Source organism: Ovis aries, chromosome 6, assembly GCF_016772045.2.
Source record: "Ovis aries strain OAR_USU_Benz2616 breed Rambouillet chromosome 6, ARS-UI_Ramb_v3.0, whole genome shotgun sequence".
Taxonomy (NCBI): Eukaryota; Metazoa; Chordata; class Mammalia; order Artiodactyla; family Bovidae; genus Ovis; species Ovis aries.
The window spans coordinates 117,196,578-117,219,794 of record NC_056059.1 but is presented as its reverse complement, the minus strand read 5'-3'; the positions used below and the strand labels follow the sequence as shown (position 1 = coordinate 117,219,794).

The 23,217-nt window shown below is 50.1% G+C and overlaps 1 protein-coding gene across 2 annotated transcripts in view; it reads right to left on the bottom strand.

The window, feature by feature from the left end:
• The window catches only part of POLN (DNA polymerase nu), a 161,244-nt gene that overhangs the window by 53,757 nt on the left and 84,270 nt on the right, over positions 1–23,217 (bottom strand). For both annotated transcript variants that reach the window (XM_060417472.1, XM_027971302.3), the window contains 6 exons: positions 16,747–16,803; positions 15,954–16,007; positions 15,277–15,342; positions 4,926–4,983; positions 3,948–4,022; positions 2,939–3,053 (listed from right to left, as the gene is read on the bottom strand). In XM_060417472.1, the coding sequence (XP_060273455.1) occupies positions 2,939–3,053; positions 3,948–4,022; positions 4,926–4,983; positions 15,277–15,342; positions 15,954–16,007; positions 16,747–16,803 (425 nt within the window). The remainder of the gene's footprint in view (positions 1–2,938; positions 3,054–3,947; positions 4,023–4,925; positions 4,984–15,276; positions 15,343–15,953; positions 16,008–16,746; positions 16,804–23,217) is intronic.

Sequence of the window (23,217 nt, the reverse complement as noted above, 5' to 3'; positions counted from 1 at the left end):
AGTGTATAGATTTTTGTGTTGTTGGATTTGGTTTGCTAATATTTTGCTGAGGAGTTTTCACATCTAAATTCAGGAGTGATATTGGTCTGTGTGGGGCTTTGTTTTATTCTGTTTTCACTCTTTGTCTGGTTTCGGTATTGGGACAATACTAGCTTCTCAAGTATGACTGGGAAGTGCTCCTCTTCTACTTTCTGAAAGGGGTCGTATAAAACTGGTGTTAATTCTTTTAACATTTGGCAAAATATTCCATGGAAGACATCTGGCCCTGCAGATTTCCTTACCAGGAGATTTTAAATGAAAAGTTCAAGGACTATTCATGTTATCCATTTCATCAGAGTGGGGTTTTGATAGTTTGTGGTTTTCAAGAAATCGATCCATTTCTTGTGAATTTTTGAGCAAAAATTGTTTATAGTGTTTCCTTACTGTCTCCTTGATGTCTGCAGAATCCGTCTATAATAACGTGCTAACATCCTGTACTGAATCCATCCTGATTTTGATGGTTTGTGTCTTCTCTATTTTTGCTTTTGTCAGTCTTGCTAGAGTCTGATGGTTTTATTTTCTTTGAAGAATCAACCTTTCCCACTGCTTTTTGCTGCTGTTTTCTGCCTCTCAGTTCCATGGGTCGCTGCCCTTGTCTCCACTGTCTCCTTCGTCCGTCCTCGTCCTTCTCAGGCTTCTTGCGGCGGAGGCTCAGGCTGCTCGTCTGAGGCCTCTCCTCCTCCCTGATGGCGCATTAGGTGCTGTGCACTCTCCTGCTCGGCTTCAGCTTCATCCTCCACCTGACACTTTGACAAGAATGTGTTTCTCTAACGCTTGGTCAGCAACAGCCAGAGTCGCTCTTGGCTCGCTGCACAAAACACACCCTTGGTGATCTATGCACAAGCACTCCCACAGAATCACAGACAGATTCTCTCACACACTGTAAGGAAAACTCCAGGGCACCATTCCATCAACACACTCAGATGGCAGTGAAGTGCAAATGTGAACCAGGCAAGCAAAACACTCTTCCTGCCTGGATAGAAGCACTCTTCTCAGACTTTGCACACCTCTGGAGAGCAGGCAGGGGTATTACTAAATCTATTCCATGCCTTGAAAATTCTGTATTGTCTTATATCCTTACTGGAGAGAAGCTGAAATGGAAGAAAGTGCATCTTCTGGGAAGAAGCACAGAGAAAGCTGGGGTGAGCAAAACACCCAGGTGGATTTGTGTAAAGGTGTAGGAGAGGGAAAGAGACAACGATAGAGAATAAGACAAGATCCTCAACATCGGCAGTCAGCAAGGACGTGCAAACCAAACCGCAAAGTACCACTTCACACCCACGGGGATGGCTAGAATCAAGAAGACAGAGATAAACGGTGCTGGCAAGAAGGTGGGTAGGCTGGAGACCTGTGCACTGTTTGTGGGGTATAAAATGGTGCAGCTATTTTGGAAACTAGTTCAATAATTCCTCAAAAAATTAAATATAGTTGCTACTGCTGTGATATGAATTGCACATTTAAAAATGGTTGAGATGATAAATTTTGTTATTTTACCACAATTTTAAAAAGTTAAACATAGAATTACCATATGACTCAGAAGTTCTACTCCTAGGTATCTATCCAAGAGAAATGGAAACATATTTCCATATAAAGTTTTGTGCATGGATGTTCACAGCAGTATTATTCATAATAGTCAGAAGGTGGAAACAACCCAAATATACATCAGCTGATACAGGGATAAATAAATGGAATATGGAATATTATTTGCTTATTTATACTAATATATATTAGTATATATATAATATATATTCCATAATTTTATATATTCCATAATTTTATATATTATAATTCCATAATTCCATTCTCTTCCATAATTTTATATACATAGAATACATTATTCCATAGAAAGGAATATTATTCAGCCATAAAAAAGAATGCAGTATTGATACAAGCTTCGCCATGGATGAACCTTGAAAACATTAAGTTCAGTGATAGAAGATAGTTACAAAAGGCCACACTCTGTATGATTCCTTTACTGTGAATTGTCCAGAACAGACGAATGTGCAGAGACAGAAGGCAGATGAATGCTCCCATGGGGGAGGAAGGGTGAGGACTGACTCCTCGGGGTGGGGTTTCTCTTTAAGGAATGGAGATGCTCTGGAATTAGACAGTGATGGTGGCTGCCAAGCCTTGTGAATGTACCGATACCCACTCAATGGTATACTTTAAAAGGGTGAATTTTATGGTGTGTGAATTATATCACAGTTTTTAAGAGTACACAGGACACACTAAGGGAAGGGCCTTTCCCTGGGAGCCGCGGGGGGAGCAAGCTCCAGGACTTGGCAGCACCGGGTCGACCCGGCCTCTGAGAGCCGCTGAGCTGGCGGTGGGCCGGAGGGGCGGCAGGCTCTGAGCCTGCTCTTGCTGACTCTGGACCTCGGGACAACTGCATCCCCAAGAAAGGCGCTCATCGCTTTAGATGGGAGGAGTTCCAGGCTTCAGACTGAAAGAAGAGAAGCCTAGGCAGGCAAATGAGAAAGCAAGAACGAGCCGGCACTGAGAAGGGATGGGAGTTAAGTGCAGGCTTGTTTTCCACCAAACAGCAGCTGAGGGCGCAGGGGCCCAACGCTGGGGTCGCCACCAGGCTGCCTGCAGGCCCTGGGCTCTGTCTTCTCCGGCTGATACCCATCTGGAGGGCACGCGTGACTTTCACTTTTGATTTTTCGATATTTCTGGTACATTCCTCAGCAATCGACGCCCCTTCTGGAGCTGAAGAACAACCACCTCTTTCATACTTAGGAGACGCTTGGCATCCTAGCTATCTGCTCTTTTCAAAAAGATTAACTCCTAGAGAAAAACATAACTTCTTATTGAAAACAGGTTTGGACCAACTTCAGGTTTTTAAAATCAAGCCTGCATTCCTGTGGATCTGATATTGTTATGAGGGCGTATAGCTTACCACTGTGAAGTCAGGGTGGAAAATACATCATCTCTCTCAGATTCCTGGAATAACTTCAAAAGTTCTGGGTCCCCAGATAAGTGTGCAAGAATGCGCAATTCAATCTGCGAAAAGTCTGTCAGACAGAGCTCTGTGTTAATTCAGAACCCATCCACACACGCCTCATTGTTGCCGCCCAGCCCAAGCGACCTCACTTTCCCCTCCCATGGGGAATCAAGGTCGGCACGCCCACCTCCCAGCTGCCAGGCCCCTGGGCGTCTGGGCTGTTCGCCATCCCTGGGGCTAAGAGTCCATGAGACCCCTTCCGTAAGGCTGGCAAGGCCTCCAGGGGGCCGCACTCATTGATCGAGTCATCAGAACATCAGAGGTTCAGAAAGGGCTCTCTCTGTGCCAGGCTGTGTGCCTGGGGTATGCTAGTGAACAAGACAGATGACGGTCCCTTCCCGTGTGGAGCTTCTACTCGAGGAGAGGGAGACGGTTTGGGTGAATTATTCGGTGTGTTGGAAGGCAAGCAATGAAACGGGAAAGACAGATCGAGAGGAGGAGGCTCCAGAGTGAGTGTGTGGGGGGGTTGCTGCTGTGACATGTCATCAAGAAAGGGACGAGGTAGCAGAGGCAAGGAGGTTGGAGGAGGTAGCAAGACCACACGTGGGGAGAAGTCTCCATGCGGGGCTGGCGGCGGGGCTGAGGGCAGAGGGACCAGCATGGCTGCAGCGCGTGGGAAGGGGAGCCAGGGGGACGGGACAGTGGGGGCGGGGGTGGACTTGGGAGGCCTAGCAGGGAATCTGGGCTCTAGATGCAGTCACGTGAAGAAGCCCAGGAGGCAGAGCTGCTCTCGTCTACTGTGCAGGAGAAACCTCGGCTTCGTACAAATATCTGCCTCGGGGTTTACCTTCAAGAATGAGTTCTGTAAGCACCTTCGGATTATTCAGTTTCTAAGCATTTGAACACGTGAAACACGTAACGTGTGCCCCAGTGACACGGCGTGTCTACCGTGGCTGGCGCGTACCTGCTGCCAGGAAGCTGCGGCCTTCGGATGAAACAAATGCCGTCCTTGGGGAGATGCTGAGTTCGTCCTCGTCACCTGAATCATTATGAGTTCAAGAGCACTTGGTGAGCTGATCGTGAGCTGATTCATAGCTATTCCTCACACACAGTTATTTTAACATCACTTGGAAGTCAGAAGAATATTTTCCTGCTTTTTCTTAATGCAATTTTAAAACAGCATAAGACTGCTGAAAGCTAACTAGACTTTCTGCTGTTAGAATCTCCTGTTCTGTCTAGAATTCCTAGTGAAGGAAAGGTCAAACACTGACCCTCTGCGCCTCACCGACAGGAGGCCTCCTTCGGGGACGGTCTCCCACGGAATGTGCGGTGAAGGGCTCGCGGAGGCCAAGTTGCTGCCCACCTCCAGGAGCTCTGTTCATGTACAACGACGTGCACGTTGCTGAAGCTCACGGCGCTTTGCTGTTTGGCTTCGACCTTCTGGAAGCAGCAGTTCCCGAAGCCAAGGGAGCAGGAATTTACTGGGAACGGGACACAGAACCTGGCTTTGCTCAGACTTGACCTTTTCTCGTTTAGAAATATCATCACCCGCATGGCAGTGGAGTGGGTCGAGAGAAAGAAGAGCATGACTACGTTTTGCAAACACGTCCAGTAATTTTCAGACCTTAATAAAAGCCAGCTCCATTGTCTCTCTGTCTCTTCTCTGTTGTGAAGCTGGTGGGGGAGAGGCGGTGGGAGGGGAGCCACTCCCCTGTGGTAATTTTTCATCCATTTTCACTTAGAAACCGCTAGAGGGGAGGGGCCGTGCCACTTTAGCTGGGTTTTATTTTTCAGTGTATATTTAAATCCCGGTCACGCAAACACAGAGGAGAACTTCAGGAAAGAAAAGCAGTTACTTAGATAGAAAAACAATTACAAACATTTCCAGGCTTTTAAAAAAACGTAGCTCAAGATTTTTGTGAAGTAAAAAGAAATGTGTTACCTTTAAAATTGTGAGGTTTAGTTGTCTGAATTGGGTGCTTGGAGATACCTTGGATATTCTGCGAATAATAAAGGGGAAACTGCCTTAGCTGAAATATCTTCTCTTAATCTGAATCATTTAACAGTATTTAAAATGTGTTACATTTAAAATATATATATTTTTTATTGGAGAAGGAAATGGCAACCCACTCCAGTATTTTTCCTGGAAAAGTGCATGGACAGAGGAGCCCGGTGGGCTGCAGTCCATGGGGTCATATGACGGAACACGCACGCCTGAGGAGGAGGAGAGAGATGGGTTGGTAGCAGTAAACTGGAAGAACTAAAGACATATTTATTTATTTGGCTGCCCCAGGTCTTAGCTGCGGCATTTGAACTCTCAGGGACGGCATCTGGGATCTAGTTCCCTGAGCAGGGATGGAATCTGGGCTCCCTGCATTGGGAGCTCAGAGTCTTTGCCATTGGACGACCAGGGAAGCCCCTAAAATGTGCCGCACTTCATTAAACACTAACAAAATAACTAACGCCAATGTATTATGCATATGTGCACCAATACTTAATACAACTAACACTGAAACACAATTTGGGTGGGTAGACCAAAGTATCGATATAGAGTCAATATATAAAGATCAATTCAGTCTTTACATAGTGCCAATGAGTAATCAGACACTGAAATTAAATAAACAATGCCATTTATATTACTAACAGCACCCCCAAACCATTCAGGTATAAACTTGTATGTTGAAAACTACAGAATCCTGATAAAAAAAATTAATAGTCCTAAATAGATGGAAAGATATACCATGTTCATGGATCAGAACCCTCAACATTAATATGCCAATGACTCCCAAACTGATCTATAAATTCAATACAATCCTAATTAAAATACTAGCAGTATTTTTCTTAGTTATCAACAAGCTGATTCTATAAATTATGGATTATAAATATAAATTTAAAATGCAAAACTCTAAAACTTTTAGAGGAGAACTTAAGAGAAAATCTTTGTAATCTTGCATTAGACAAAGAATTCTTAGATAGACCCCTTCAGAATGGTCCATAAAGAAAATGAAAAACTGGGCTCCATCAAACTTACTTTTGTTTTTTGCAAATCACGTTGGATTCAAAACATAAAAGACTCTCAGACTTCCCTGGTGGTTCAGTGGCTAAGACTCTGCCGTCCCATGCAGGGGTCATGGGTTCAATCCCTGTTCAGGGAACTAGATTCCACATGCCACATAGTACGGCCAAAAAAAAAAAAAAAGAACTCTCAAAAAAAGTTAGCAATGAAAGGTACTTCCAGAATGGCAGAGTGAGGAGCCTGCCAACCCACTCTATGAAGGGTTATCCTGATGCTAAGACCAGACACCAAATACAACATCCTCCACAAACAGGCACAAGGAGCCTCAGTCAACATCAGCACGCTGAAACCAGTGACACACAGAAAGGGTTTGTACGCAGCCAATGGGGGCTTCTCTCAGAAATGCAAAAAACCAGACATCAATATAGTGCGCCAGATTAGTAGGGTGAAGGACAAAAACACGTCCCCACCACAACAGGACATAAGCATTCAACAAAAGTCCAAAACTCTTTCATGTTAAAACATTTCAATTTTCTAGGAAGAGACTTTGAAGATGTAGAAGAGACTTTGCAGATGTTCTAACTCACTCTGAGTATTGTCAGGGTCTGTAGTTGTATAAAATAGAATATGGTCTCTAACTAATAGCATGTCAAACTAGGGTCGGACCAGACTGTAAGCTCTTGGTGAGCACAGCTCGGTGTAAGTTCATCCCGCAAGCAAGGACTCAGCTCCTAAAATCATTTCCCTTCCACAGCCCATAAAACTTCAGCTTAATGAAAGTTGCTTTACCAATGGAAAGAGGGATAAAGAAGCTTATTTGTCCTGAGAAAGCAGAAATGTGATTACCTTTAGATAAAGATAAAGGAAACTTTTAAATAATTAAGCGCTACTTTTTATGTTTTACAATACAACAAATAATCAAATAACAGTGAGTGCTCACTGTGGTGTCCGACTCTTTGTGACCCCATGGACTGCAGCACGCTAGGTTCCTCTGTCCATAGAAATTTCCAGGCAAGAATACTGGAGCGGGTTGCCATTTCCTACTCCAGGGGATCTTCCCAACCCAGGGAATGAATCTGGGTCTCTTTCATTTCCTGTGTTGGTAGGCGGAAGCTTTACCACTGCACCAATTTGGAAGCCCCCCCAAAATAACAGAAACTTCACTAAAAATCTAACCCATATAGCACAGTTCATACACTATAGCACACTGTATAACAGTCTATAGTGTGAACATTTTAAGGAAAGTTAAAATGCATATTTTGTCCTTTGAGCATATGACAGAATGCATGCTAAGAAGGGGCTTGAAGGGTATAGCTTTTTCTTCCCCCACCACGGCTGATAGACGTGAGCTCAATTCCCAGGCAACTTTCACTCCTCTCAAATGGCGTCTTCTTTTCTGTTATTACACGGAAGCCGCTCTGCCCACAGTGAGCAGAAGGGAGGCTCTGGCATCTGACTCTGGCAGAGAACCTCAACCTTGAACACCGTCTTTCACTGTCAAGTTGCAGGGAAAGAAGAGTTTAAGGCTTAGTTCCCTTAAGTTAATCTTAAAACAAGCCAGATAAAAATGCTGTTAATGCTACCTGGAGACTAGAGGAAGGTACAATCACCAAATAAGAAAAAGTAAATTACTTTCAATCAGAACTGCCTTAATGAAGTGTCCTAAATATGTCTAGAGATAAGTTATTAAAATTAAATCGGCTGTTAAAGATAGAACCAGAATCTTTTGATGGAGAACATAAAAAACTCTATAAATATAATCTATCACGGTAATTTTTTAAAATAAAAGTAACCGTTTTATTGTAGAACAGTCTTACTGAAAAGTTAGGAACGTAGTATAGGCCCCTCACTGGGTTGCCTATATTGCTAGCATCTTACGTTTCTAGGGCATTTGACACAATTAAGAAACCAGCGTCAATACATTATTACTAATTCCATACTTGATTCCGATTTCGCCAGTTTTCACCTGGAGTCCTTTTTCTGCCCCAAGACCCTACCCAGGACCCACATCACGTCCAGTCGTCTGGTTCCCTCAGCTGGGACCTGCTTGCTGTTTTTCTCCTGTTTAGACCAGGGCTGTGGGCTTGGGGAGGGAGGCCTCTGAGATAAGCGCCCTCCTCCTGCCAGCAGGCCAAGGGTGCCTGCTGCCGGCGTGACCCATTGCTGCTGCCGTCGGCCTTGCTCTGAAACGGTGTTTGCTACATTCTCCCCTGGACAGGTACTGTTTTATTTTCCCCTTTCTAGGCTGCTTTCTCTGAAATCGAGTTTCTGAGCACAGCCCTCTGTCTGCAGAGCCAGAGATGAAGTGAGAGGGGTGGTGTCCTGAGGAAGCTGACTCCCTGGGGAGAGTGTTCACTGACCCGACGGCATCGGCGCAGAGGACAGAGCCAGGGGAGGGGAGTGGAGGTCAGCCGCGGCGTGGGCACTGCTGGTGCGGACAGAGACAGGGAGCTCTGCAGCAGCCAAAGGCGGAACCGGCCAGCAAGGGGCTGCCTCTCAGGAGGTGCAAATTCACTTCCTCTGTTAATCTTATTCATAGGTGTTTTATTATTTTTGATGCAACTGTAAACAGGATTTGTTGTTCACTCACTCGTGTCCAACTCTTTGTGACCCCATGGGCTGCAGCACGCCAGGATTCCCTGTCCTCCACTATCCCCTGCAGTTTGCTCAAACTCATGTCCATTGAGTTGGTGAAGCTATCTCACCATCTCATCTTCTGCCACCCTTTTCTCCTCGTGCCTTCAACCTTTCCCAGCATCAGGGTCTTTTCCAAAGAATCAGTTCTTCGCATCAGGTGGCCAAAGTATTGGAGCGTCAGCTTCAGCATCAGTCCTTCCAATGAATATTAAGGGTTGATTTCCTTTAGAATTGACTGGTTGGATCTCCTTGCTGTCCAAGGGTCTCAAGAGTCTTCTCCAACACCACAGTTCGAAAGCACCAATTCTTGGGCACTCAGTCTTCTTTATGGTCCAACGCTCACATCCGTACATGACCACTGGAAAAACCACAGCTTTGACTAGATGGACCTTTGTTGGCAAAGTAATGTCTCTGCTTTTTAATGTGCTGTCTAGGTTTGTCATAGCTTTTCTTCCAAGGAGTAAGTGTCTTTTAATTTCATGGCTGCATTCACCATCTGCAGTGATTTTGGAGCCCAAGAAAATAAAGTCTGACATTGTTGCCACTGTTTCCCCATCTATTGGCCACGAAATTATGGGACTGGATGCCATGATCTTAGTTTTTTGCATGTTGAGTTTTAAGCCAGCTTTTTCACTCTCCTCTTTGACTTTCATCAAGAGGCTCTTTAGTTCCTCTTCACTTTCTGCCATTCAGTTCAGTTCAGTCGCTCAGTCGTGTCCGACTCTTTGCGACCCCATGAATTGCAGCACGCCAGGCCTCCCTGTCCATCACCAACTCCCGGAGTTCACTCAGACTCACGTCCATCGAGTCCGTGATGCCATCCAGCCATCTCATCCTCAGTCGTCCCCTTCTCCTCCTGCCCCCAATCCCTCCCAGCAGCAGAGTCTTTTCCAATGAGTCAATTATTCGCTTGAGGTGACCAAAGTACTAGAGTTTCAGCTTCAGCATCATTCCTTCCAAAGAACACCCAGGGCTGGTCTCCTTTAGGATGGACTGGCTGGATCTCCTTGCAGTCCAAGGGACTCTCAAGAGTCTTCTCCAACACTACAATTCAAAAGCATCAATTCTTCAGCACTCAGCCTTCTTCACATCAGCTGCATATCTGTGGTTATTGACATTTCTCCCCACAATCTTGATTCTAGCTAGTGCTTCATCCAGTCCGGCAGGTCTCATGATGTATTCTGCATAGAAGTTAAATAAGCAGGGTGATAATATACAGCCTTGAAGCACTCCTTTCCCAATCTGGAACCAGTCTGCTGTTCCATGTCTGGTTCTAACTGTTGCTTCTTGAGCTGCATACAGATTTCACAGGAGATAGGCAAGGTGGCCTGGTATTCCCATCTCTGGAAGAAATTTCCAGTTTGTTTTGATCCACACAGTCAAGGCTTTAGCGTAGTCAATGAAGCAGAAGTAGATGTTTTTCTGAAACTCCCTTGCTTTTTCTACGATCCAACGGGCATGAGGTCTGGGTGCTGAGTGTGCTCTCTGCCGGGGTGTCACTGCTCTGGGTGCTCTAGGCTGACAGAACAAGGAGATGTGTGTGTTTAAAGGCATCTGCGTGTGGCCACCTGTGTCTGCCTGGAGGTAAACGGAGTCCACCCCGTTGCCTGCAGCTCTGTCCACCACCACGTGGATCACTCCAGAGTCCTCCCTACTCCAACACAAGAGACCTGGCTCCCGCCATCGGTGGCCATGTCTCTCTCCCGGGTGCACCGGGCCGTGGGCAGGTCCACGAGCCTCGGGGACACTGCAGAGTGGGTGCAGCGTGGTGGGCACACAGATGCGACCACACGTCAGGAGGACTGTCTGGAAAGGTGCCCAAACGATGGAAACTGCAAGCAAGTGGGACTTCATTCTCCTGTAGGGCACAACATTTTCTGCTGTTAATGTGGACACTGAAATGAATGAAAACCACCTCTGAGTCCTTTGTGTGGCAGACCCCGCCAGAGTCTCCAGGTCACCGAGATCCCCTGCAGGAAGTGCCTGGGCTCTGCAGCGAGTCCCTTCCTCAGCCTCTGCCCGCTGCTCCGGGGGGGTGACGACAGGGCACTCGCCCGCATTTGTCTTCACAGTGGACTCCGGCGCGTGTAAGAAAAATAAGAGAGCTGATCTAGAAAAACGCAGTGCTAACAGCCCTCAGTCCACGTTCAGTGACAGGCGAGGTGCAGAGGTGGCATCTGAGGTCTCTCCTTGGGCATCTATCAGAATGTCAGCAGTTGTTTTAGCAAAATGCCAAAAACAGGGTCCGGTTTGACCTGTGGAGAAGGTAGCCGCGCTGCTCAGGACTGCGGCTGGCGCATTGGCGCGCAGGTTCCACGCTCCAGGCAGCCGCGGAGGCGATGGGAGCCCAGGCGCGGAGACCGCAGCGCCCTCGGATAACGCAGGGCGGGCCGCGGCTTCCTCTGCCCTGCTCTGCAGCGGAGCGGCTCCCCAGTCTTCCGAACGCTGTGTGGGACGCCCGCCGGGGGCTGTTGGGGTCCATGAAGAACCGAGCCCCCCAGGAGCGGGCTCCCTTCAGCTGTCGCCTCCTCCATCAGCGCTGCCCAGAGCGCTGCCTTTTCCCATGCTTTCGGTCCGCCCCGCCCCTGCGCTGCGTTCTCCAGCGTTCATCGCCTCCCACACCGCGACTAGTTGAGCGTGTTTGCTGTCGGTCTCGGGCCCTCCACCCCCAGGCTCCACGAGGGCAGAGGTTTCGGTCCGCTGGGCACGAGCTCCGCGGTTCTGGGAGTGAGCGAGGAGACGCAAGAAGGGAGGCGGGCGGAGGAGCCGGGGTCCAGACTTCAGCCTGAGAGCCTCGGCTGCAGGTGGGCCTGAAGAGCATCGCGGGCAGGCACCTGAGAGGCTCCCAGGCTGCGGCCCAGGAGGCTGGGGGATGGAGGGAGGTGAGGAGGCGGGGAGAGGAGAGGAGACCAGGAGGCGGACCCCATGGGAGCTGGTGCTCAGGACGTGCAGTCCTGCCTGAGGGACCAGGGGTCTGAGACAGGGACTGCGACTCGGTTGGGTTGGTTTTTTTTTTTTTTTTTGAGAGATCTGAAGGAGAGCTAAGTAAAGAGAGATGTGAGAGTCTGAGCATGTGAGTGGGCAGCTACTGGTGGGGAAGGGGCGTGTGCAGGGGGCCCAGAGGAGGGAGGGCCGCGGGGCTGGGGAGAGCAGCAAGGAGGCGGGGGCTGGGGAAGGATCAGCCCCGCCCCCAGGGGAACAGGAGCCTGAGCTGCCTGGGGAGGAAGGACAGACCTGGGCCACCAGCAGGGGGACAGTGCCGGCAGCCTGGAGCAGGCCAAGCGCTTGCCACCACGCTCGCCACCGGGGAGAGCCTGAGCCTCTGCCAAGCAGAGGACGGAGGCCGGGCCGAGTGCGGCCACAGGGGTCGGGTAGCGTGACTCCAAAAACAGGCTCCTCTCCCGGCCGGCTCTTTGCCTCTGAAGGTCTGTTCTGCTGCAGGTCACAACCAGTGCTTTGAAAGATGAGTTTGAATAGAACAAAAATAGCAGTGTGCATGGCTTGGTGGTACCTGCCCCTAATCACCTCCACCCGCCAGGGCCCCATGAAGGCAGGTGTGCGGAAGGGCTGTGACTCGTCCAAGGACTATGAGGCAACAGACCTTTATATTCCAAATAAGAGACGGAAAGTAATAAGTCACTAAAATAACAAAATACAGAGGTTTAAAAATCTCATTTGAGTTCAAGTAATGGTACAGATTTAGCCATAATTATCTAACTTATGAAAATCTTGCTAGTAAATATTTTGATAGATATTTAAGTGGTATCAGGGCTTCCCTGATAGCTCAGTTTGGTGAAGAATCCACCTGCAAAGCAGGAGACCCCGGTTCAATTCCTGAGTTGGGAAGATTCTCTGGGGAAGGGAAACGCTACCCACTCCAGTATTCTTGGGCTTCCCTGGTGGCTCAGCTGGTAAAGAATCTGCCTGCAATGTGGGAGACCTGGGTTCGATCCCTGGGTTGGGAAGATCCCCTGGAGAAGGCAAGGGCTACCCACTCCAGTGTTCTGGCCTGGAGAATTCCAAGGACTGTATAGTCCATGGAGTTGCAAAGAGTTGGACAAGACTGAGCAACTTTCACTTAAATGTTATCACGTGGGAGGGATATTCATAAGCAAAGTTGAAAAATTCACACACCAACAATGGAAACAGCAAGACTAGATTATTCCAAACAAGCCACTGTAACATCCGGTAGGCACAGATGAGCACGGGGCTTAAACACTGGACAGGGAGAGCAGGACTCTTCTTGGGGCACAGTCTGAGCCTGAAGGCAAGTTCCTGAGACTCTTCACCAAACGACAGCGTAAGAGCAACTGGCACACTGGAGGGCAGACTAGAGCATCCACTACTAGAAGCAAAAAGATTAGTAATAAGTATCCCTTTCTAGTGCATTCAAAGAAACGTTGATTAAACGTATGTAGTAGATTTAAAATTTGTGACCCTTATTTCTGCTAAGAACATGAAAAATACCATAACCTTGCCACTTGCTTTGGGCCTTGAAGCTCTTTTTCCTTTTCCTTAGAAAACGGCACTCCGATTTTCACGAGGGTCCCCCTCCCCACTTTCCATCAGCCAGCAGAGCCTGTCCTCTGGCCACGGTGACTAGCTCAAGGATGACCAGTGGCTATTCCAGACAGAGATGCAAAGAGGTGCTTGCTGAGGGCATCTGCAAAAGGTGTTTCCTCCTCCTTTCATGGAACGGGCATGGAGAGACACTGCTCATTTCCATTGGAGAGAAACTAAGCTGGTATCCCTAAGACCTCCTAAGATGCTGAGAAAGAGAGGCTGGGAGATGGGGGACAGAGGCTGGACTGCCCATATGACTTTGACTGCTAGATCAAACCTTGCCTGAAGCCAGCCCTTCCTTGAACTTAAGTCAGGTATGCTGAGATTTTTGAGGTCAATTTAGTCTGATTTGCAACTGAAGGTATTTGGATGAACACGTGGACTAGCGGTGTTTTCATCACCAGTTTAGACGTGGGGAGAAGCACCGCCCAGCAGAGGACGGACAGTCCTCCAAGCCCAGCCTTTCTCCTTGCCTTTTCTCAGCCATGCCCCTCCCTCCTCCGGGTAGCATCTGCGAGGAGGAGCCTACAGACCCACAGTATCAGGAAGGGGTGGGACCCACGTCAGCAGCCTCGGGCTACCTGCCCTCACTGCTTCAGCTGATGAAGCCAGTTGTCACACCACGGCCAACATCCAAAGGCCCCTTCCCTGCCGACCTGGTTCTGGCCTTGGCTCTGCCTGACATTGCTGATCTGCTGAAACTCAGGTCCTGGACTTGGCCTTGGACTGTCCACTTTGCAGCCCCCACCGTGACCTGTTCAGACCAGACAAACATGGTAGCCCTGCATTTCCACACCAGGGGACCTGGGACCCAGGGACCATGGACTGCCCAGCCCTCACTCAGGCCCTTAGGGCCTACGGAGTCGTGGTAGGAGAGCCACTTCGGGTTCCTGCCCAAGGCTCATGCCCGGTCTTGGCCTGGAGCTCCTGGAAACACTGCCTTCTCCCAGGCTTCTGGGCCAGAAGCAAGCCTCAGCCTCATGGCTTGCAGCTTGTGTCAGCCTACCCCCTTCTAAGTCGCTTCAGTCATGTCCGACTCTGTGTGACCCCATAGACAGCAGCCTACTAGGCTCCCCTGTCCCTGGGATTCTCTGCATTTCTCCCCCAGAGGGCCCAGCCAGGCCCTTTTGGAGGAGGTGCTTGCCTCCCTCTCAGCACTTCCTCCAAGGCCGCGAGGAGTTCCCATGCCTCCCTGTGAAATGGACCTGTCCGTATAGCATACTTGCATACCTTACATTATAAACTCTGAAAAATACACTCCTGAGTCTTGATATTTAAAGGGAAGCTTCTGAAAGGAAAAAAAAAAAACCCCAGCACTTTCTGGCGGGCATTCTGACACTTCCTTGTTCCCGCCGAGCACTTTCGCAGGCTCCATGTCGAAAGCCAGAGCCAAACACAGAATTCTGTATTCTCAGCTGCACCCCCCACCCCTCTGAAGAAGCAGGGGCCTCAGCCCAAGAGGTGCTGGGAATGAAATCCACAGAAGACCATGTTCGGAAGCTTCCTTGTGCAAGCAAGGCTTTTGTTCCGTTAAAGCTGCCAATTAGGAGCCTACGCTTCCAGGAGGGTGTACGGGTGCTCTCCCACCCCTCAGCCGGTACAACCAGAGCCTGGATGAACCAAGGCGGGCAAGCAGGTGGAGAGAGTGAGGCAGACCAGCTTGGGACCACAGGGCCAAGGGTTACGAGTCCGATCCCCTACCGAGTCCCCCCAAACTAAGCACGTGCTAAGTAAGTGACAGCTGGACTAACACGCAGAAAACCGCACGGTCCAGCAGGACGAGGTCTCCTTTCAGAATCTCCCCTGGTGGCTCTGACGGCAAAGCCTCTTCCTGCAGTGCGGGAGACCTGGGTTCAGTCCCTGGGTCAGGAAGATCTCCTGGAGAAGGAAACGGCAACCAATCTCATGGATGGAGGAGCCTGGTAGGCTACAGTCCATGGGGTCGCAAAGAGTCGGACACGACTGAGCGACTTCACTTTCTTTTCTTTCTCCTTTCAGAAACAAAAAGTGCACCGGCAGCCGCGCATCCAGGCGAAACCTCCCTCACAGAGACGGCGCTTCCCCAGCGCGGACTCACCGGGTGCTTCGCTGACAGCCTTCCGCTCACGGTGCCCGTCTGGTTCCACGTGGAGGATACGGCGCCCTTGATCAGTGGGAAAGAATCGGTTTAGGTTCTGATGCCATGTGGAGGCACCCACATGCTGGCCCCCCAGTCTCTGCCTACAGCACACAGCTCTCAGAACGCTGCCCTGGAGACCCGAGCCAACGGCCCTGAACTCCCAACCCGAGGGTCCTCGGGGTTACAGGACTCCCACACGTGGTCAGGGTGACCGAGATTCTCCCCGACCAGTGCAAAGGCTGACGTGCCGTGGGGGGCTCAGCGTGGACGTGAGGAGGGGCTGCCCTCCCCTGACGGGCGGGGGCTGTCCCTCGCCATTAGCCTCATGCAAGCCACAGCACCTCGGACTGCAGCCTTCTCATGCGTGAACTGAAAGAGCATCCCCCTCGAGGGATTGCGGAAAGGACACGCGGCAACAGGCGGAAGAGCATGTGGTCGGCGGCAGAGCTTCCACATGAATACGAGATTTTAAGGTGAAATGTCAACTTATGCTGTAGAGCAGAATGGTAACAAAATTGTGGCTCATGGGTTCAAGATTCTTGGACTATTTACAGAAGTTCTACTTGTATCTGCACTCGTGTCTAAGTGACTCACATTCCCAGTCTCTATATGTATATATTTTTAAGCTTTGGTACCTTTTTCATGCAGGCTAGCAGTCCATCTACAAAGGTGGACTTGAGCTTGTGAACCTAGATCGTAAAACAGAAATGGTCACTTTCTCTGTTTAAGCGCTTAAACGAGGAACAAGCATCAAAGCCGTGCTTCTCAGCGTGCTGGGTGTGGCTCATTGCCTGTCCCCTCAGGTAACCCCAGGAGGCCCTGAAATGGCCTTGTGTGGTGCCCAGGATCAAACAATGACAGCCAACAGAGAAAGATGTCACCCTGCTCCTTCTAACGATGCTTTTTACAGGAAAGCTGCAGAGAGAACGGGGACGTCACCCAGGAGCATCACCCAGGGTCGCCGCGGCGCCTCTTAGTTCAGGGGCGACCGTCACCCACCCCTCCGGCTGCCCAGGGGCATCACCCAGGGTCGCCGCGGCGCCTCTTAGTTCAGGGGCGACTGTCACCCACGCCTCCGGCTGCCCAGCCCTCACAGGAACAGCAGCAAACCACCATGCTGAGTGGCAGCAACCGCTGTGAGCGCACAGACGCCAGGTGCGCGACGGAGAAACCGGAGGGCTGGGAGGGCAGCTAAAAATGGGGGTGTGCTCAGCAGCCAGTGAGCCCGGGGAGGCCTCTAACACACGGCGCCATGCCGGGGCGCGAGGAACCTTGCCTCCGTGCAGAGGAAGCCGGGCTTGCATGAGGTCAGCCTGAACAAACCGTCCCTTCAGGATGCGGTCAGGGCTACCTCCGTGATGATTCTGGGTGTCACATCGGCCCCCTTTGTCACCAACATACTTACAGAAAAAAATAAATCTAACTTACCTGCCTGTATTCCAAAATTATTTTAGGTAATGGATGAAGGTCTTGCAGAGCATTTAACTAAAAAATAAGAATAAATATCACCAACAGAATTCCTTCGCTTAATTTTAAGTTTAACACTCATTTTCAGATGGAGAACGTCCTGATAACGCATGGTCTATCTTGAGCACACTTTCCAAAATGAAGACTTGTAACAAACCCAGTTACTCAAGTGTCATAGCCTTAATCCCCTAACAGAGTCATTTCTGTATACATGGGAGCGAAAGGCACTTCACACAAGCTCAGAAGGAAGATTCCTCTTGAGATCTGAATCCCTGAAATCGAAACCCAGGGCGTGTAAGTACCATGCGGAGGAGTAAATGAGGAAAATGCCTCCAGTTGCGTGACTCCACAGTTTCGGAACACCCAACACCTGAGACACAGCTACCTAGGCACCCAGCTGGGGAGGCAATGCTGGGATGTGACTACGCGTTTTCAATTTAATTTTTAAAAGTCGAAGTACAACATACAGAAAGTACAAGATCCCATGAACTAGGTTTGTTAAATCATCACAAAGGGAACATGCCTGGGTACTGCCAGAGGGAACATGCCGGGTTCCCACACAGGTCTCTGTCCCTCCCCCAGAGGTAACCACCACCCTGGCCTCCTCCAGCAAGACCAGTCTTTACCACTTTGTGAACCTCCTATCAGTGGAACAGGATAAGTGTTCTTTGTGTGGGGCTCCCTTTGTTCAATATCCAGTGTTAAGGTTGGTCCTTGCATGAGGGGCTGCCCTGGTGGCTCAGTGGTAAAGAATCCGCCTGCAATGCAGGAGGCCTGGGTTTGATCCCTGGGTCAGGAAGATCCCCTGGAGGAGGGCATGGCACCCCACTCCAGTGTTCTGGCCTGGAGAACCCCATGGACTCTAGTCTGCGGGGTTGCAAGGAGCTGGACGCAGCCGAGCCACTTTCACTCTCAGTTGCTTTATGATGGATCTTGACAGCCAACAGACCGAGGCCCTCAGCAGTGCTTTTAAGGTTATCTTGGCTCCTCTAGCGTTCGGCGTCTCCATATGAATGTGGGTTTGGGTTTCGCCACTTTGTGCCAAGAAGCCCTGCTAGGGTCAGGGTCACCTTGACTCTGCGAGACCCTTTGGGGGAGAACTGGCCACACAGCTGGGAGGCCCTGGTGTGAGCCCCAGAACCCTGCTGCTCTCAGCTGGGAGGCCCCGGTGTGAGCCCCAGAACCCTGCTGCTCTCAGCTGGGAGGCCCCGGTGTGAGCCCCAGAACCCGGCTGCTCTCAGCTGGGAGGCCCCGGTGTGAGCCCCAGAACCCGGCTGCTCTCAGCTGGGAGGCCCCGGTGTGAGCCCCAGAACCCGGCTGCTCTCAGCTGGGAGGCCCCGGTGTGAGCCCCAGAACCCTGCTGCTCTCAGCTGGGAGGCCCCGGTGTGAGCCCCAGAACCCTGCTGCTCTCAGCTGGGAGGCCCCGGTGTGAGCCCCAGAAACCTGCTGCTCTCTGTTTGCAGACGACTGACCACACACAGCCTGGGCCGGCCACAGGGACGCAACGGGAGGGCCACCGCTGGAGTCCCCTGCGCAGGCTCTACCCGGGAGGAGTCCTGCCTCCGTGCAACCCAGCACTGCAGCTTCTTAGAGAAGCCGTCCCTCGGGGGATCAAAGCGCATGAAAACACTCAGCCGTGAAAACTGCTTAAGATCAGCTCGCTCTCTTTATCCTGATACTTTACTCACGAAAGAACTCTAACCGCAGGCTCCCTGCATATCTCCAGTCGAGCTGTCTGGGCACACTTGAGGAGAATGGAGTGTTTGATCTCTGGATGCAGCCCCACCGCTCCGGGTGACTGTCAGAGGCAGAGTGACGGCCTCGGTCACTGAGAGCCCTTCATCACACGCTCCCTGTTGGCTCCGGGCACCACGTTCTTTTCCATCTCTGGCTAATCCGCAGCCTCTGCTTGGCGCCTCTACCCCTACGTGGCAGTTTCTCAGCGTTCAGTTCTGTGGTTATCGGTGCGGGCTGCTTATGGACTCCGTGGGAGAGCTTCAAAAGCCTGTCGGGACTGGGCCGCACACCCCCGGCCTCTGACTCTGTGGCCTAGTCGAGGGTCGAGGCAGGAGGGGTTCTCAAAAGCTCCTGCCAGCGTGGAGGGCTGACCCCCAGGGCGACGACGTCCAAGTGAGCACCTCCCGCACGAGCCGTCTCCTCACAGACCCAGCTGCTCTGTGTCAGCATCTGTGCCCGCATCTGTCTTCCCGAGCGCAAGACGGAGCGCTTGACCCCCCTCGCCCCTGCCCGGTAAACTGCTTCTCTCTCGGTTCTTCCTGGGTAGCGGCCGTCTCTACCTGCTCAGGTGCAGAACTAGGATAACCAGGAATCACTCACAGTCACACTCACGTGAGCTCACACTTACAGAAGCACCCTTCTGCTCTCAAAACGCTCTGGGCGTGTCTGCCCTGCCCCAGCCTCACCACCGGCACCTACACCCGGAGCCAGCGGAGCCCACGCCACGGCCAAGGCCTGTTAGTGGGCTTCCTCCATTCTCCAACCGGCTGCAAGAGCACTCTTTCTACCTTTAATTTGTACTTGTTTATTGTTGGGCACATGGCTTGTGAGAACTTAGCTGCCTAACCAGGGCTTGAACCTGCGTGCCCTGAAGTGGAAGTGTAGCGTCTTAACCACTGGATGGCCACAGAAGTCCCAAGGGTGGTCTTGCTCAAAATCCAGGACACGGACACCGCCACGTGCTGGCGAGGGCGTGGGCAGCAGGAACTCTCGTCACTGCTGGGGGGAATGCAAACGGTGCAGCCACCTTGGAAGACAGTTTGGTGGTTTCTCACAAAACCATCCAGAAATCATCTACTCAAATGAGACGGAAACTTATGGACACAGGAAAGCCTGCACATGAGTGTTAAACACCTTCATTCATAACTGCCCAAACTCGGAACTAACGAAGACATCCCTCAGCAGGTGAACAGATGGAATAGGACTCTGTGTTAAAAAGAAATGAGCTCTGAAAAGACATAGAAGAACCTTAAGCACATATCACTAGCTGAAAGAATCAAATCTGAAAAGGCCACATAATAACTAACTCCTATATGATACTCTGGAAAAGACAAAGCTATGGAAACAGTGGTTGCCGGGGTGGAGGGGAGGGGGAACAGGGGGAACAGAGGACGTTTAGGCGGTGAAACCACTCTGCGCGATGCTGCCACGGCGGACACCTGTCGCCGCACGTCTCTGAGCCCACGTGACACCGAGTGACCCCAGTGCAGACTACACTTTGGGAACGACGTGTCACGACGGGCTCATCCTCTGCAACAAACGTACCCCCTGGTGGGGCGTGCTGGTGGTGGGGGGACTGTGTGTTACAGAGGAGCAGGGGCTATATGAGACTTCTAGTACCTTCTGCTCAGCTTCTCGTGAACCTGAAACTAAAAACAAGGTCTAATAAAACCACACCTAAGCTCACAGTTGCACCCTTCCTTGCTGATCTAGGCTGTCCGTCTCACCACCGGTCTACACCCCTTTCAATGCCGGGGGACGGGGCAGGCACGGGGGACAGGAAGGGAGAAGGGAAGTAGAGGAGTCAGTTTTCAACTGGGAGTCATGTGCACGTGTTCCCCAGAGAAGGTTCGTCTCTTTAAATGTACAGAATAGTATGACTTCCCCAGGTAAGTAAGTTGTTCAGTTGTTGCTTCCCTGATAGCTCAGTGGGTAAAGACTCTGCCTGCAATGCAGGAGACCCTGGTTCAATTCCTGGGTTGGGAAGATCCGCTGGAGAAGGGATAGGCTACCCACTCCAGTGTTCCTGGGCTTCCCTTGTGACTCGGTTGGTAAAGAAGCCGCTGGCAATGTGGGAGACCTGGGTTCAGTCCCTGGGTTGGGAAGATCCTGTGGAGATGGGAAAGGCTACCCACTCCAGTGTTCTGGCCTGGAGAATCCCAGGACTGTATAGTCCATGGAGTCGCAAAGAGCTGGAGACACTGAGTGACTTTCACTTCACTTTTCAGCTGTTGAGTCATGTCTGACTCTTCGTGACCCCATGAACTGCAGCACACCTGGCTGCCCTTCTTTCACTATCTCCCAAAGTTTGCTCAGACTCACTTCCACTGAGTTGGAATGATGTTGATGCCATCCAACATCTCAGCCTCTGTGGTTCCCTTCTCTTGCCCTCAATCTTTCCCAGCATCAGGGTCTTTTCCTACTGACTTCGTTCTTCACATCGGATAGCCAAAGTATTGGAGCTTCAGTTTCAGTCCTTCCAATGAATATTCAGGATTGATTTCCTTTAGGATTGACTGTTTGATCTCCTTGCTGTCCAAGGGACTCTCAAGAGTCTTCTCCAGCACCCCAATTCAAAAGTATCAATTCTTTGGGGCTCAGCCTTCTTTATGGTCCAACTCTCACATCTGTACATGACCACTGGAAAAACTATAGCTTTGACTGGACAGATCTTTGTTGGCAAAGTGATGTCTCTGCTTTTTAATATGCTATCTAGGTTGGTCATAGCTTTTCTTCCAAGGAGCAACCACCTTTTAATTTCTTGGCTGTAGTCACCATCCACAGTGATTTTGGAGACCAAGAAAAGTGAATTCTGCCACTGTTTCCACTTTTTCCCCATCTATTTGCCAGCAAGGCTAACTGAATATGGTTCATGTTGACTATGTCTTTGTGAAGAAAGCTGCAGGGCATTGTCTTAATCCCATCCACAGGAAAGCACCTCGACACAGGGGAGAATCACATTTCCTCCTCTGCTGCTGGTTGTCAGGAAGAGTTGAGGAGCAACGCAGGAGAGGGAGAGGGTGCCCGGACACAGAATAAATCAGGCCGAGACCCCCAGCTTGGGTGCAGCCCAAGGGGACAGTTATGGCTCTCTCAGGTCCCACCACTCCTGGAGCTCGAGGGCACGCTGCCATGTGGCGCTGAAGCCCACCCAGACTCTTCAGCATGGTGGTCCTGCTCCCTGCCCTGGCCACACTCTGTGAACAAACAGCCCCAGTAAGGGCTAGTTCTAGGCCATCTGGCTCTGGGGACGTCGCAAACAAGGCAGGTGGAGTCTCTGATCTGTGCAACCTACATCCTACTGGAATAGCAAACAAGTAACTAGGCACATTTATTTTCTTTTCTAAAAATTTTATTGGCATGTAGTTGCCTTACAGTGTTGCATTAGAGCCAGGTGTACAGCAATCTGGCCACTCGCGCACATTTATTTCTTCTCTTTTAGACTCTTTCCTCATATAGGTTATCACAGGGTGCTGAGTACAGTGCCCTGTGCTACATACAGGAGTTCTTGGCGGTCATCTATGTTATATATACGTGTTAGTCACGCAGCCATGTTCGACTGTCTGTGACCCCAGGGACTGCAGCCCACCAGGCTCCTCTGTCCATGGAATTCTCCAGGCAAGAATACTGGAGTGGGTTGCCATTTCCTTCCCCAGTGTTATATATCAGTTCAGTTGAGTAGCTCAGTCTTATCCGACTCTTCGCGACCCCATGGATTGCAGCACACCAGGCTTCCCTGTCCATCACCAACTCCAAGAGCCTACTCAACCTTATGTCCATTGAGTCAGTGATGCCATCCAACCATCTCATCCCTCCTCCTGCCTTCAATCTTTCCCACCATCAGGATCTTTCCAATGAGTCAGTTCTTCTCATTAGGAGGCCAAAGTATTGCAGCTTCAGCATCAGCATCAGTCCTTCTAATGAAAATTTAGGACTGATTTCCTTTAGGATTGACTGGCTGGATCTCTTTGCAGTCCAAGGGACTCTCAAGAATCTTTTTCAACACCACAGTTAAAAAGTTTCAAATCTTTGGTGCTCAGCTTACTTTATGGTCCAACTCTCATATCTGCACATGACTACTGGAAAAACCATAGCTTTGACTAGATGGACCTTTGTTGGGAAAGTAACATCTCTGCGTTTTAATATGCTGTCTAGGTAGGTCACAGCTTTTCTTCCAAGGAGCAAGCGTCTTTTAATTTCACAGCTGCAGTCACCATCTGCAGTGATTTTGGAGCCCCTCAAAATAAAGTCTCTCACTGTTTCCATTGTTTCCCCATCTATTTGCCATGAAGTGATGGGACCGGATGCCGTGTTATGTACTGTAGTACATATATATTCACCCTAGTCCTGATTATTCCTCACTTGCTACCCTTTCCCCTTTGGTAACCATAAGTGTGTTTTCAGTGTCTGTGAGTCTGTTTCTATTTTATAACTAAGTTAATTTGTATCATTTTTAAAGCAGTAGGTTCCATGAGTGATATGGCGTTTGTCTTCTTCTGTCTGACTGCCATCACTCAGTATGGTAATCTCTAGGTCCATCTACGGTGCTCCAAATGGCAGTATTTCATGCATTCTTTTCCTAAAAGAATTCTTTTTAATGACTTCTGCATATTTTTATTCTTTGGCTGCTCCACGCGGCCTGTGGGATCTTAGTATCTCAACCAGGGATCAAACCCATCCCCCTGCAGTGGAAGC